The 15,706-nt window shown below is 39.2% G+C and overlaps 1 protein-coding gene across 1 annotated transcript in view; it reads left to right on the top strand.

The window, feature by feature from the left end:
• Positions 1-15,706, top strand: part of UPP1 (uridine phosphorylase 1) — a 99,843-nt gene that overhangs the window by 59,019 nt on the left and 25,118 nt on the right. Inside the window, exon 3 of the mRNA XM_053714321.1 lies at positions 7,421-7,538. Coding sequence (XP_053570296.1) covers positions 7,421-7,538 — 118 coding nt within the window. The remainder of the gene's footprint in view (positions 1-7,420; positions 7,539-15,706) is intronic.

Below are 15,706 nucleotides of genomic sequence, written 5' to 3'. Positions count from 1 at the left end.
AGGATAGACAAAAAAAGACATGACACCATAAAATAGACAGGAATTTTAAAAAGAAAAGAAGAAAAAAAAAAAAAAAAGGGGGGGAAAGGGGAAATAAGGGGGGAAAAGGGGAAATAAGGGTGGGGTGGGGAGAGAAAAGAAAGAATAAAGGAGGAGGAGAACCATTCACCACCTCCCTAACAAGACTAGTTCAGAATTGCGTAAAGGATATATCAGATATTCAATTTCGATAGGGGGAAAAGTTTTTATGAATGCTGACCATTTGAGAAAAAACCTGACAACGTCAACGTCATTGTCAACATTAATATTATGTTGTTCAAGAATGCATTGTTTTTTTAAACAATTTTTAATTTCTGATATACTGGGGACCGTGCACGTTTTCCATTTTTTAAAAATGAGATATCTGACAGCCAATATAGTTATATTAATAAGTTTGACATTAAGTTGTTTATCTTCTGGGTTGAGGAAAAGAAAGACTATATGTCTACCTAGCAGATTTAGAGAGGAGAGCTTTAATACTTTACAAAGCCAAAATTGCACTTTACACCATACGTTCTTAATTTTTGGGCAGGTCCATAACATGTGCAGAAGATTTGCAGAAGGGAACAAACATTTGGGACAGATAGTGAAATTCGTTTTCCCACATCTAATTCCTTTTTCTGGTGTGAAGTATGTGATATGTAGCAGCTTCAAGTGAGATTCTCTCCATGTAGCAGAGAGAGTTGTCCGAGCAACCTTTTGAATTGAAAGAGAAGGTATTTTAGAATCTACTTCTTGAGATAACGATATGGCCCAGCTAATAGCAATTTTATCAAGATTAATTGTGCCTCTGTCGGACACAAGAATCAAATAACATGGAGATATTGACATAAATCCATTTTTAGCCAAGGTAAACCAGTTCTCCAAATGTCCTAGTGACCAGTTCCAGCAATACTCATTAACTAACTTCGTAACATAATGTCTAGCCTGAAGATAGGCAAAGAAGTTTCTCTGCGGAATATTAAATTTCAGTATAAGAGCATTGAATGATTTCACACATCTTTTCTCTATGTCAAGCATCTGGAGGACGTTAACAAGCCCTTGGGTCTTCCAATTTGAGAAAATTAAAGATGGTATTCCAGACTGAAATTGTGGATTCCCCAAGAAAGTTAGGAATCTCGATACCCGATGTTCTAATCCTAGCAAATTACATATCTTTTTCCAAGCTAAGATTATATTATATATAGATCTATATCTTTTAATTTGAGGTGGGATATGAATAGTATCCAAATGAATAAGCGCAGTCGGTGAAAGAGGGTACAAGATACTACTCTCTAAATCATTATTTGTAACATAGTTACGATTAAATAACCAATACGCCAGAATACATTTTAAAAAACATAATTATACGCTCTTAGATCAGGTAAAGCCAAGCCTCCGGATCCTATTGGCAGGGAGAGTTTTGCAAGTGATATTCTGGGTTTCCTGTCCTGCCACAGGAAAGACCGGAGTTGTGAATTAAATAAACTTAAATCGTTCTTTCTTAAAATCAAGGGAGTGTTTTGGAGGACATAGAGTATTTTTGGCAGTAAGATCATCTTATAAGCTGCTATGCGTCCAGATAAAGATAAGGGTAGAGTTTAACTTTATTCAATACAGGAAGAATGTTAAGGGAGTACCAGGAATCAGGATTACTTGAGACATTTATACCCAGGTATCTAAATGAGTCATTCACTATAGAGAAAGGTACATTTATGGGAGAGCTATCTGTTATTTTGTCACTTTTTAAACAACTAATGAAACTTTAAAAAATACATCTACATGTTACTCATGGACTAATCTTTTCTTTGAATGTATCATTCTATCTAGCATGTATTTAGTGTTTAATGTCCCTTTAAGGTTAGAACGATTCTCCCGAAGAGTTCCCTTTTAAAGTCATAGACCACGAGATGTGTCTTTAAACGGGTATAGAGTCTCTTATCAAGAGAACTTGTTTCTACACCCGAGGCTTTTGGGTTTTTACAATTTTTATTATTTTTAGGTTGTCCAACCATTTTTTAGCACGTATCGCATGTTTTAGGCAGATGCTGTGTTCTTATTTAGATCTGTTTGTACCAGACTAAGTATGTTATATATATTTTAGAGACTCATTAAATAAATCTGTTTTCTTTATAACATACAATTGTGATTTTTACTGATATCTTTTACTGATATCTTTCCTCTCTATACACTTATTAGGGTATATACTCTTTACATATATCTTTTATAAGTTCATACTCTACCAGTGGGTATTAGCTAGATAGTGCTCTCTTTTTCTCCCTACTGTTTCTCTGGAAACACATCTAGCTAACCAATCGCAGGAGACAAATGTGTGCAGGCACCAATTAGCAACTAGCTCCCCATAGTGTAGGATATGTGCGTATTCCTTTTCAACAAGGGATACAAAGAGAATGAAGCACATTTGAAAATATAAATTAATTTAAATTGTCTTAAAATGACATGCTCTATCTGAATCCTGCAAGTTTAATTTTGACTTTCCTATTGCTTTAATCATGGGCGTTACCTTTCCTACCACTTGGAGGGGGCAAAGATTCCCAAATCCCAAGAGCTCTATATAACCCCTCCCACCTCACACATACCTCAGTCTAACACATAGCTAAGCAGAAGTGAGGTAAGAAAAAGAGCCAAAATAAATGGAGCAGGGAAAAAGATCTGCTTAAAAAATAAACCAAAACCCTTTAAAAAGAAAGGGTGGCGTCTCATGAACTCTCACCACCATGAAAGAAATTAATTTATCAGGTAAGCATGAATGGATTTTTCATTCATACAGTTGGTGATAGTCCATGATCCATTAATCATAGGATCTAATACCCAAACTGTGGAGTCCACGAATAATAACATAAAAGGAGGGATTTAAAAACATCTTTTTCACTGAAAAATTAAATCCACAACCCCAATGAAATCTGACCTCTCAGGGAACTGGCAGATAAACTGTTATCCAAGCCATCCTGTAAAAACATCAAAATCCTAGGAATTCTGAAAGAATGCCAAGAAAATCCATAATCTATACACCAAGAAATAAAGACCTCCCAGACCTTGTGATAGATTGTCCAAGTTACAGGCTTACCAGCCTGAATCAAGGTTTCAATCACAAAATCAGAGAAATCCCTATGTTTAAGGATAGAGGGGTAGATTTATCAAGCAGCGGATGCTGCAATCTACCCCCGAAGTTTCAGGTCCGCCTAAAACTTAAGTTAAGAAGCAGCGGTCGTAAGACCACTGCTCCTTAACTCATTCTCCACCTCTGAGGAGGCGGACAGCAATCATCCCAATCAGATACGATCAGGATGATTGACACCCCTTGCTAGCGGCTGATTGGGCGCAAATGTTCAGGGGGCTGCATTGAACAAGCATCATGTCCGCCTAACATTTGATAAATCTACCTCTAAGTGTTCAATTTCCATGCCATCCAGTTCAGAGACTTGAGATCTGGATGGAAAAATGGACTTTGGCACAGAAGTTCTAACCACAGAGGCAGAGGCCAAGGAGGGCAACTGGACATCTGAACCACATTCATATACCAAATCCTATGAAACCATGCTGGGGCAATCAAGATTACAGACAACGTCTCTAGGATTATCTTGGAAATTACTCTGGCAAGAAGTACCAGGAGGAGGAAACAGATAAGCAAGCTGAAAAGTTCAAGGAATTACTAAAGCATCCACTACCTCTGCCTGAGGATCCCTGGACCTCTCAAAGTACCTGTGAAGTTTGTTGATCAAACGAGAGGCCATCATATCTATCTCTGGGAGACCTCAAAAATCCACAATCTGTTTGAAAACATCCTGGTGAAGAGACCACTCCCCTGGATGTAGAATCTGCCTCCCAGTTCACTCCTGAAATATAAGTAGCAGAGACTAGACAAGAACTGGTTTCGTCCCATGAGAGAATCCAAAACACCTCCATCATTGCCAGGAAACTGTGAGTTCCCCCCTGATGTTGACATAAGCTACTGCTGTGATATTGACTGTCTGGAAATGGAGATGGAACTCCCTTTTCAAAAGAGGCCATGCTTGAATGGCCCTGAAAATTGCACAGAATTCTAGAACATTGATTGGTAACCTCTCCTCTCGAGGATCCCAAACTCCATTTGCTGTCAGCGACTCCCGAACAGCTCTCCAACCTGAGAGACTTGCATCTGTAGTGATCACAGTCCAGGTAGGATGAGCAAAAGAAGCACCATGAATAATAAACTGGAGACTGACTTGTACCAGGATCCACAAATATCATTTGAGAGTATTATCCCTGCACCATTGATGCATGCATATAATGCTGAGCTGACCATATAATGTGACACCCTGAGATACACAGTGGAAACCTTTTTCAAAAGATTACTGATTTCTTATTTTTGATAAAACACCTTATATTTGTATAACTCTTTTTAAATTGGCTTACATTTATATTTAAGTACACTTAAAGTAGAAAATAAGATGACATTATGCAGAGGGTGCCTACATGTATATTTAAAGGGACACTGAACCCAAATTTTTTCTATCATGTTTCAGATAGAGCATGCAATTTTAAGCAACTTTCTAATTTACTCCTATTATCAAATTATTTTCATTCTCTTGGTATCTTTATTTGAAATGCAAGAATATAAGATTAGATGCCGGCTCATTTTTGGTGAACACACTGTGTTGTTCTTGCTGATTGGTGGGTAAATTCACCTACCAATAAACAAGTGCTTTCCATGGTCCTGAACCAAAAAAATAGCTTTGATGCCTTCTTTTTCAAATAAAGAAAGCAAGAGAACGAAGAACAATTGATAATAGGAGTAAATTAGAAAGGTGTTTAAATTTGCATGCTCTATCTGATTCCCGAGAGAAAAAATTTGGGTTCAGTGTTCCTTTAATGCTGGTTGCCTTCTGAAGTAATGCTGTCTTACAGAGACATTTAAAATCAAACTTTCATGGTTTAGATAGAGCACGCAATTTTAACATACTTTTTTTTTACATATACTTGTATTATCAGATATACCTTGTTTTCTTGGTATCTTTTGTTGAAAAACATATCTAGGTAGACTGAGGAGCAGCAATGCAAGAACTCACTGGTAATTGGTGGATACATACGTATGCTTTTTGTGTTTGCCTTACCATAAGTGTTCAGCGGCTCTGGAATGGACTTTAATTATGTGTTTAACCCATTTGCAGGGGTTAAACACAGTTATATGCAAGCAACAGTGCAATAATACAAGACTGTAACACCTCAGAGCATTGTCTTCTTTAGTCCTTTTATGTCCCTTAATTTTTTTTTATAAAAAATACCTAATCTGTAAGTTGATTTAAATATATCAATAATGGATGATGCACAGCTAGTGTTAAGAGCTGGCATAAATAATTTATCACCCTCATGCCTCCATATAACCTGGTGCTCAGACCTCATCTAATCCCCCAAGGTTGTTTTTTTTTAATTTACCCATGTCACTAGCTCAACACTCATTCTCAGTTCACCTCCACTTATTAAAAGTCATCTTTACTATAAAATATACTTACATTGTAAGCTCTCTACTGAGCAGGACCTTGTAATTCTTCTGTCTCAGTCTGCCTTTCCTTTCTTGTCTATTTATTGTACCCTGTGTATAGCATTGCACAATCTGTTGGTGCATAACAAAGATAAAAATAAGAAGAAATGGTGCACACTAGGCAAATGTATAACTAGTCTAATGAACTTAAAGGGACATGAAACCCAACATTTTTCTTTCATGATTTAGGTAGAACATACAATTTTAAACTAGTTTACTTCTATTATCAAATTTGATTCATTCTCTTGGTATCATTTGTTGAAGGAGCTGCAATGTACTTATGGTTTCTAACTGAACATAGGTGAGCCAATGACAATCAGTATATATATGCAGCCACCAATCAGCAGCTAGAACCTAGGTTATTTGCTGCTTCTGAGCTTACCTTGATAAAACTTTCAGCAAAGGATAACAAGAGAAGGAAGCAAATTAAATAATAGAATTAAATTGGAAATTTGTTTAAAATGGTATTCTCTGTCTAAATCATGAATGTCTAATTAGGACTTTCACTGTCCCTTTGATATATTTGACCACAGGAAGGAAGTGTGTCTATTGTACAGAATAATGTGTACTACAGGCTCCATTTATAAGAGCTTTGGAGTCCAAACATTTCAAGCTCACACAAACAGGCCTGAAACGCTAGTTAAGTAACTGTGGTCTTAAGACAGCTGCTACTTAATCTCCTGATTAGATCAGGATGATTGACAAGACCTGCTCTCATTTGATTGGTTGCTCAAGAGTAAGGGAAGCAGCTGCCAAAGCATTTGGTTGTGCAATAATAACTGCGGGCAACAAATCTTTTCCGTCCATCATTTCATAAATGGGAGCCTAAACATCTAGAATAGAGAAATATTTCACATTTTCGTTATTAACTTTTAACTATATCACATTGCAACTATTAAACTCAACAACTGGTGGTAACAGCAAAACTCTTTATAGAGATTGTGTTGTTTCTACCAGTTGGTAAAAAGGTACATCAATTCTGAATCTGTCCTGCATCTTACAGGACTGTCACAGAGTGTAGCTGTTCCTCCTGCAGCTCTTTCTGCTTTATAAAAGTCCCAGTTTCTGGGATTGAAACCAAGAACCACCTAGCCATGCACAGAACAACCTTTACCCCCCATGACATGCTCAAACACTACAATACCCACTAAACACTCAATACCACTAGTCATTACTCCATCCACAGATCTCCTGCAACCACACCAAATGGTCTATCTGGCTCAGCCCAAGCTTCCCAGTCCCAAATAGGATCAGGTAAAAATGGTAAAATATGGCACATTAAAGTATTTTTATTAAATGTTACGAATATAGGGTATTGTAAAATCAATTATTTCCAGAAGTGGACTAATGGATAAAAAAAGAGTTTATTTAAATGCATATGGGGGTGTTAATTTCTACAAGTAGAGCTGCGAAAGTTGTCCATATCATCCAGGAAGCAGCCTGTCCATAAGGATGAGTCGTGCGGAAACATGGTCTCCCTGATAATATTAAAATATTTAATTTTCATGCAAAAATATTTGCTGATCTTTCTTATGTTTTGAGTTTAATATCCCTTTAAGTTTACCAATGTAATGTGATCTAACCTGTAGCATATAATAGCACCATTGGGTAGGCAATTTACCTGTTTATATGTATATATGCATCATTTCTGCTACACCAAAGACTGGAATGTATTACAATAACCATGTATTTTAGCAACAGTGTTGCCTTTTTATCTCTAATTAATTATGAATGTAATAATTGATGGCTGGTATGACAAACCATTAAAACAAAAACACTAAAACATACACATATCAGTTGCAGTCTATTATGTTGTAGCCCAGACCTTTAAATAACTAAGTGAAAACAATTGTTTTTCAGTACAAACTTGATCCATCTTTCAAATCCTCACCTTGAAAAAATGAAAGGAGACATACTGTACCATTTTGATCTTGGGACAGAAACACATGATTTTCCAGCTATGTTTGGTGATGTTAAGGTAAGAAATTGTAATAGTCCTTTATGTAAATATTTTAAATTGCTATAAATGCAGTTAAAATATACAAATAATGGTAATTCCTAGATCTATATTTTCTGACTATAAGACAAGGTATTGTGCACTGAAGTATATATTTCACTGAGAACATATATTTGTTTGCACTGAAATGTACAATAACAACTGTATATAATAATATTTTTCTCTGTTTGTATAACATTATGGCTCCTGATGCCCCTGTTTCCGCGGAAACCTGAAGCAGCGGTCTTAAAGGGACATGAAACCCAAATTATTTCTTTCATGATTTAGAAAGAGCATGTAATTTTAAATAACTTTCTAATTTACATTTATTATCTAATTTTATTCATTCTCTTGATATCCTTTGCTGGAAAGCATATCTAGATAGGCTCATTAGCTTTTGATTGGTGGATGCACATAGATGCCTTAAGTGATTGGCTCACCCATGTGCATTGCTATTTCTTCAACAAAGGATATCAAAAGAATGAAGCAAACTAGATAATAGAAGTAAATTGGGATGTTGTTTCAAATTGTATTCTCTCTCTGAATCATGGAAGAAACATTTTGGGTTTAGTGTACCTTTAAGACTAAGCGAATCATGTCGGACAGACATTTGATAAATTGGTCCCTATGTATCAATATCTCATCTGAAAAATGTTTGAAAAACAGTTAACCTTTCATGATTAAGCTAGAAGTAAACTAGATTTTTTTTTAAATTGCATTATCTATTATCTAAATTGCTTAAAGGGACACTGAACCCAATTTTTTTCTTTAATGATTCAGATAGAGCATGCAATTTTAAGCAACTTTCTAATTTACTCCTATTATCATTTTTTTCTTTCATGTAATTGGCAGGAGTCCATGAGCTAGTAACATATGGGATATACAATCCTACCAGGAGTGGCAAAGTTTCCCAAACCTCAAAATGCCTATAAATACACCCCTCACCACACCCACAATTCAGTTTTACAAACTTTGCCTCCTATGGAGGTGGTGAAGTAAGTTTGTGCTAAGATTTCTACGTTGATATGCGCTTCTCAGCATTGTTGAAGCCCGATTCCTCTCAGAGTACAACGAATGTCAGAGGGGCGTGAAGGGAGTATCACTTATTTGAATACGATGATTTCCCTAACGGGGATCTATTTCATAGGTTCTCTGTTATCGGTCGTAGAGATTCATCTCCTACCTCCCTTTTCAGATCGACGATATACTCTCAATTTACCATTACCTCTACTAATAACTGTTTTAGTACTGGTTTGGCTATCTGCTATGTGTGGATGGGTGTCTTTTGGTAAGTATGTTTTTATTACTTAAGACACCTCAGCTATGGTTTGGCACTTTTGCATTTATATAAAGTTCTAAATATATGTATTGTACTTATATTTGCCATGAGTCAGGTTCATGTATTTCCTTCAGCAGACTGTCAGTTTCATATTTGGGGAATTTAAACATTTTAAGAAATTTTTTTCTTACCTGGGGTTTAGTCTTTTTTTCAATTGACTACTTGCTATTGCGGGTATTAGGCCCGCGGGTGCGTCAAATGCTAAACTTTATTGCGTCATTCTTGGCGCGAAAATATTTTTGCCGCGAAAAAATACGTTTATGACGCAACTTCGTAATTTCCGGCGTCATACGTGACGACGAGATCTTTCACACGGCGGCGTCATTAGTGGCGCAAGTGTGTCATTTCCGGTTATTTTTACATTACGTTGTGTGTCATACTTGGCACCAAATTGTTTTCATTATTTCAATACCCCATTGATGTTTGCCTCTTGCTTTTTTCTCTATCAGAGGCCTATGCTTTTGCATTTTTTCCCATTCCTGAAACTGTCATATTAGGAAATAGATAATTTTGCTTTATATGTTGTTTTTTCTCTTACATTGAGCAAGATGTCCCAATCTGATCCTGTCTCAGAAGTTTCTGCTGGAACATTGCTGCCTGACATCGGTTCTACCAAGTTCAATCCGATTGGCTGATCCAATCAGCCAATCAGATTGAGCTCGCATTCTATTGGCTGTTCCGATCAGCCAATAGAATGCGAGCTCAATCTGATTGGCTGATTGGATCAGCCAATCGGATTGAACTTGATTCTGATTGGCTGATTCCATCAGCCAATCAGAAAATTCCTACCTTAATTCCGATTGGCTGATAGAATCCTATCAGCCAATCGGAATTCGAGGGACGCCATCTTGGATGACGTCCCTTAAAGGAACCGTCATTCGTCGTCTAGTCGTCGGAAGAAGAGGATGGATCCGCGCTGGAGGTCTTCAAGATGGAGCCGGTCGTCATCGGATGGAAGAAGATAGAAGATGCCGCTTGGAGAAGATGTTTGCCGGTCCGGATGTCCTCTTCTTGCCGGATAGGAGGAAGACTTTGGAGCACCGGATTATGGATCGCCAACCCCCGCTTGGGTTGGATGAAGATCTTGGAGCCAGGACGGATCGGTGATACCTGGATGGTGAAGACAAGGTAGGAAGATCTTCAGGGGATTAGTGTTAGGTTTATTTAAGGGGGTTTGGGTTAGATTAGGGGTATGTGGGTGGTGGGTTGTAATGTTGGGGGGGGGGTATTGTATGTTTTTTTTTACAGGCAAAAGAGCTGAAATTCTTGGGGCATGCCCCGCAAAGGGCCCTGTTCAGGGCTGGTAAGGTAAAAGAGCTTGTAATTTTTGTATTTTAGAATAGGGTAGGGAATTTTTTATTTTGGGGGTCTTTGTTATTTTATTAGGGGGCTTAGAGTAGGTGTAATTAGTTTAAAATTGTTGTAATATTTTTATTATGTTTGTAAATATTTTTTTATTTTCTGTAACTTAGTTCTTTTTTATTTTTTGTACTTTAGATAGTTTATTTAATTGTATTTATTTGTAGCAATTGTGTTTAATTAATTTATTGATAGTGTAGTGTTAGGTTAATTGTAGGTAATTGTAGGTAGTTTATTTAATTATTTTATTGATAGGGTAGTGTTAGGTTTAATTATATCTTAGGTTAGGATTTATTTTACAGGTAAATTTGTAATTATTTTAACTAGGTAACTATTAAATAGTTCTTAACTATTTAATAGCTATTGTACCTGGTTAAAATAATTACAAAGTTGCCTGTAAAATAAATATTAATCCTAAAATAGCTATAATATAAATGTAATTTATATTGTAGCTATATTAGGATTTATTTTACAGGTAAGTATTTAGCTTTAAATAGGAATCATTTATTTAATAAGAGTTAATTTATTTCGTTAGATAAAAATTATATTTAACTTAGGGGGGTGTTAGTGTTAGGGTTAGACTTAGCTTTAGGGGTTAATACATTTATTAGAATAGCGGTGAGCTCCGGTCGGCAGATTAGGGGTTAATAATTGAAGGTAGGTGTCGGCGATGTTAGGGAGGGCAGATTAGGGGTTAATACTATTTATGATAGGGTTAGTGAGGCGGATTAGGGGTTAATACATTTATTATAGTAGCGCTCAGGTCCGCTCGGCAGATTAGGGGTTAATAAGTGTAGGTAGGTGTCGGCGACGTTGTGGGGGGCAGATTAGGGGTTAATAAATATAACATAGGGGTCGGCGATGTTAGGGCAGCAGATTAGGGGTACATAGGGATAACGTAGGTGGCGGCGGTTTACGGAGCGGCAGATTAGGGGTTAAAAGTGTAATGCAGGGGTCAGCGATAGCGGGGGCGGCAGATTAGGGGTTAATAAGTGTAAGGTTAGGGGTGTTTAGACTCGGGGTACATGTTAGAGTGTTAGGTGCAGACGTAGGAAGTGTTTCCCCATAGGAAACAATGGGGCTGCGTTAGGAGCTGAACGCTGCTTTTTTGCAGGTGTTAGGTTTTTTTTCAGCTCAAACAGCCCCATTGTTTCCTATGGGAGAATCGTGCACGAGCACGTTTTTGATGCCGGCCGCGTCCGTAAGCAACTCTGGTATCGAGAGTTGCATTTGCGGTAAAAATGCCCTACGCTCCTTTTTTGGAGCCTAACGCAGCATTTGTTTTAACTCTCGATACCAGAGTTAAATTTATGGTGCGGCCAGAAAAAAGCCCGCGGAGCGTTAACAGCCCTTTTACCGCCGAACTCTAAATCTAGGCCTATGAAATTACCAGAAATAAACAAAATAAATAACTAAACAAAAATTCTAGTGCAAAATGTCTTAAAGGGACATTCAACACTAATGGCTAGATTACAAGTGGAGCACTAGATTATAGCACGCACACAAATTGGCAAATTTGCCCATTTACAGGCGGACGATAATTAACCAGCCATTACAAGTGGCTGGTTATTGCTCCGGCGAGTCTGCAGTAGCAAGTAGCTCCAAGATCCAATCTCTAGTTAATTTTCTAAAAGTGCCCCAAACCCTCAAAAACAGAATTTATGCTTACCTGATAAATTACTTTCTCCAACGGTGTGTCCGGTCCACGGCGTCATCCTTACTTGTGGGAATATCTCTTCCCCAACAGGAAATGGCAACGAGTCCCAGCAAAGCTGGCCATATAGTCCCTCCTAGGCTCCGCCCACCCCAGTCATTCGACCGACGGACAGGAGGAAAAATTATAGGAGAAACCATATGGTACCGTGGTGACTGTAGTTAGAGAAAATAATTCATCAGACCTGATTAAAAAACCAGGGCGGGCCGTGGACCGGACACACCGTTGGAGAAAGTAATTTATCAGGTAAGCATAAATTCTGTTTTCTCCAACATTGGTGTGTCCGGTCCACGGCGTCATCCTTACTTGTGGGAACCAATACCAAAGCTTTAGCACACGGATGAAGGGAGGGAGCAAATCAGGTTACCTAAACGGAAGGCACCACGGCTTGCAAAACCTTTCTCCCAAAAATAGCCTCCGAAGAAGCAAAAGTATCAAATTTGTAAAATTTGGCAAAAGTGTGCAGTGAAGACCAAGTCGCTGCCTTACATATCTGATCAACAGAATCCTCGTTCTTGAAGGCCCATGTGGAAGCCACAGCCCTAGTGGAGTGAGCTGTGATTCTTTCAGGAGGCTGCCGTCCGGCAGTCTCATAAGACAATCGGATGATGCTTTTAAGCCAAAAGGAAAGAGAGGTAGAAGTTGCTTTTTGACCTCTCCTTTTACCAGAATAGACGACAAACAGAGAAGATGTTTGTCTGAACTCTTTTGTAGCTTCTAAGTAGAATTTTAGAGCACGGACTACATCTAAATTGTGTAGCAAACGTTCCTTCTTTGAAACTGGTTTCGGACACAAAGAAGGTACAACTATCTCCTGGTTAATATTCTTGTTGGAAACAACCTTTGGAAGAAAACCAGGCTTAGTACGCAAAACAACCTTATCTGAATGGAACACCAGATAGGGCAGAGTACACTGCAGAGCAGATAACTCTGAAACTCTTCTAGCAGAAGAAATAGCAACCAAAAACAAAACTTTCCAAGATAATAACTTAATATCTATGGAATGTAGAGGTTCAAACGGAACCCCTTGAAGAACTGAAAGAACTAGATTTAGACTCCAGGGAGGAGTCAAAGGTCTGTAAACAGGCTTGATCCTAACTAGAGCCTGAACAAATGCTTGAACATCTGGCACAGCTGCCAGTCGTTTGTGAAGTAAGACAGATAAAGCAGAAATCTGTCCCTTTAGAGAACTCGCAGATAATCCTTTATCCAAACCTTCCTGCAGAAAGGAAAGAATCTTAGGAGTTTTTATCTTATTCCATGGGAATCCCTTGGATTCACACCAACAGATATATCTTTTCCATATTTTATGGTAAATCTTTCTAGTTACCGGTTTTCTGGCCTGAACCAGAGTATCTATCACAGAATCTAAAAACCCACGCTTTGATAAAATCAAGCGTTCAATCTCCAAGCCGTCAGCTGGAGGGAGACCAGATTTGGATGTTCGAATGGACCCTGAACAAGAAGGTCCTGTCTCAAAGGTAGCTTCCATGGTGGAACCGATGACATATTCACCAGGTCTGCATACCAAGTCCTGCGTGGCCACGCAGGAGCTATCAAGATCACCGAGGCCCTCTCCTGTTTGATCCTGGCTGCCAGCCTGGGAATGAGAGGAAACGGTGGAAACACATAAGCTAGGTTGAAGGTCCAAGGTGCTACTAGTGCATCCACTAGAGTCGCCTTGGGATCCCTGGATCTGGACCCGTAGCAATGAACCTTGAAGTTCTGACGAGACGCCATCAGATCCATGTCTGGAATGCCCCATAATTGAGTCAACTGGGCAAAGATCTCCGGGTGGAGTTCCCACACCCCCGGATGGAATGTCTGATGACTCAGATAATCCGCTTCCCAGTTTTCCACACCTGGGATGTGGATCGCACATAGATGGCAGGAGTGATCCTCCGCCCATTGTATTATTTTGGTCACTTCTTTCATCGCTAGGGAACTCCTTGTTCCCCCCTGATGATTGATATACGCAACAGTCGTCATGTTGTCTGATTGGAATCTTATGAATCTGGCCTTTGCAAGCTGAGGCCAAGCCCTGAGAGGATTGAATATCGCTCTTAGTTCCAGAATGTTTATCGGGAGAAGAGACTCTTCCCGAGACCATAGTCCCTGAGCTTTCAGGGATTCCCAGACCGCGCCCCAGCCCACTAGACTGGCGTCGGTCGTGACAATGACCCACTCTGGTCTGCGGAAGCTCATTCCCTGGGATAGATGGTCCAGGGTCAGCCACCAACGGAGTGAATCTCTGGTCTTCTGATCTACTTGAATCACTGGAGACAAGTCTGTATAGTCCCCATTCCACTGTTTGAGCATGCACAGTTGTAATGGTCTTAGATGAATTCGTGCAAAAGGAACTATGTTCATTGCTGCAACCATCAACCCTACTACTTCCATGCACTGAGCGATGGAAGGACGTGGAACAGAGTGAAGAACTTGACAAGTGCTTAGAAGTTTTGACTTTCTGACATCTGTCAGAAAAATCCTCATTTCTAAGGAATCTATTATTGTTCCCAAGAAGGGAACTCTTGTTGACGGAGACAGAGAACTTTTTTCTATGTTCACCTTCCATCCGTGAGATCTGAGAAAGGCCAGAACGATGTCTGTATTAGCCTTTGCTTTTGAAAGGGACGACGCTTGTATTAGAATGTCGTCCAAGTAAGGTACTACTGCAATGCCCCTCGGTCTTAGAACCGCTAGAAGGGACCCGAGTACCTTTGTGAAAATCCTTGGAGCAGTGGCTAACCCGAATGGGAGGGCCACAAACTGGTAATGTTTGTCCAGAAAGGCGAACCTTAGGAACTGATGATGTTCTTTGTGGATAGGAATATGTAGGTACGCATCCTTTAGATCCACGGTAGTCATAAATTGACCTTCCTGGATAGTGGGTAGAATCGTTCGAATGGTTTCCATTTTGAATGATGGTACCCTGAGAAAATTGTTTAGGATCTTTAAATCCAGAATTGGTCTGAAGGTTCCCTCTTTTTTGGGAACTACGAACAGATTTGAGTAAAATCCCATTCCTTGTTCCGTCATTGGAACAGGGTGTATCACTCTCATCTTTAACAGGTCTTCTACACAATGTAAGAACGCCTGTCTCTTTATTTGGTTTAAGGATAAGTGAGACATGTGGAACCTTCCCCTTGGGGGTAGTTCCCTGAATTCCAGAAGATAACCCTGAGAAACTATTTCTAGTGCCCAGGGATCCTGAACATCTCTTGCCCAAGCCTGAGCAAAGAGAGAGAGTCTGCCCCCTACTAGATCCGGTCCCGGATCGGGGGCTACTCCTTCATGCTGTTTTGTTAGCAGCAGCAGGCTTCTTGGCCTGCTTACCCTTGTTCCATAGGTTTCCAGGCTGGTTTGGGCTGTGAGGCATTACCCTCTTGCTTAGAGGATGCAGAATTAGAGGCCGGTCCGTTCCTGAAATTGCGAAAGGAACGAAAATTAGACTTATTCTTGGCCTTGAAAGGCCTATCTTGTGGAAGGGCGCGGCCCTTTCCCCCAGTGATGTCTGAGATAATCTCTTTCAATTCTGGCCCAAAGAGAGTTTTACCTTTGAAAGGGATGTTAAGCAATTTTGTCTTGGATGATACATCCGCTGACCAAGACTTTAGCCAAAGCGCTCTGCGCGCCACAATTGCAAACCCTGAATTTTTCGCCGCTAATCTAGCTAATTGCAAAGCGGCATCTAAAATAAAAGAGTTAGCCAATTTAAGGCCTAGATTTAGAGTTTGG

Source organism: Bombina bombina, chromosome 5 (genome assembly GCF_027579735.1).
Source record: "Bombina bombina isolate aBomBom1 chromosome 5, aBomBom1.pri, whole genome shotgun sequence".
Lineage (NCBI taxonomy): Eukaryota > Metazoa > Chordata > Amphibia > Anura > Bombinatoridae > Bombina > Bombina bombina.
This window is presented reverse-complemented; position numbering and strand designations above follow the sequence as displayed.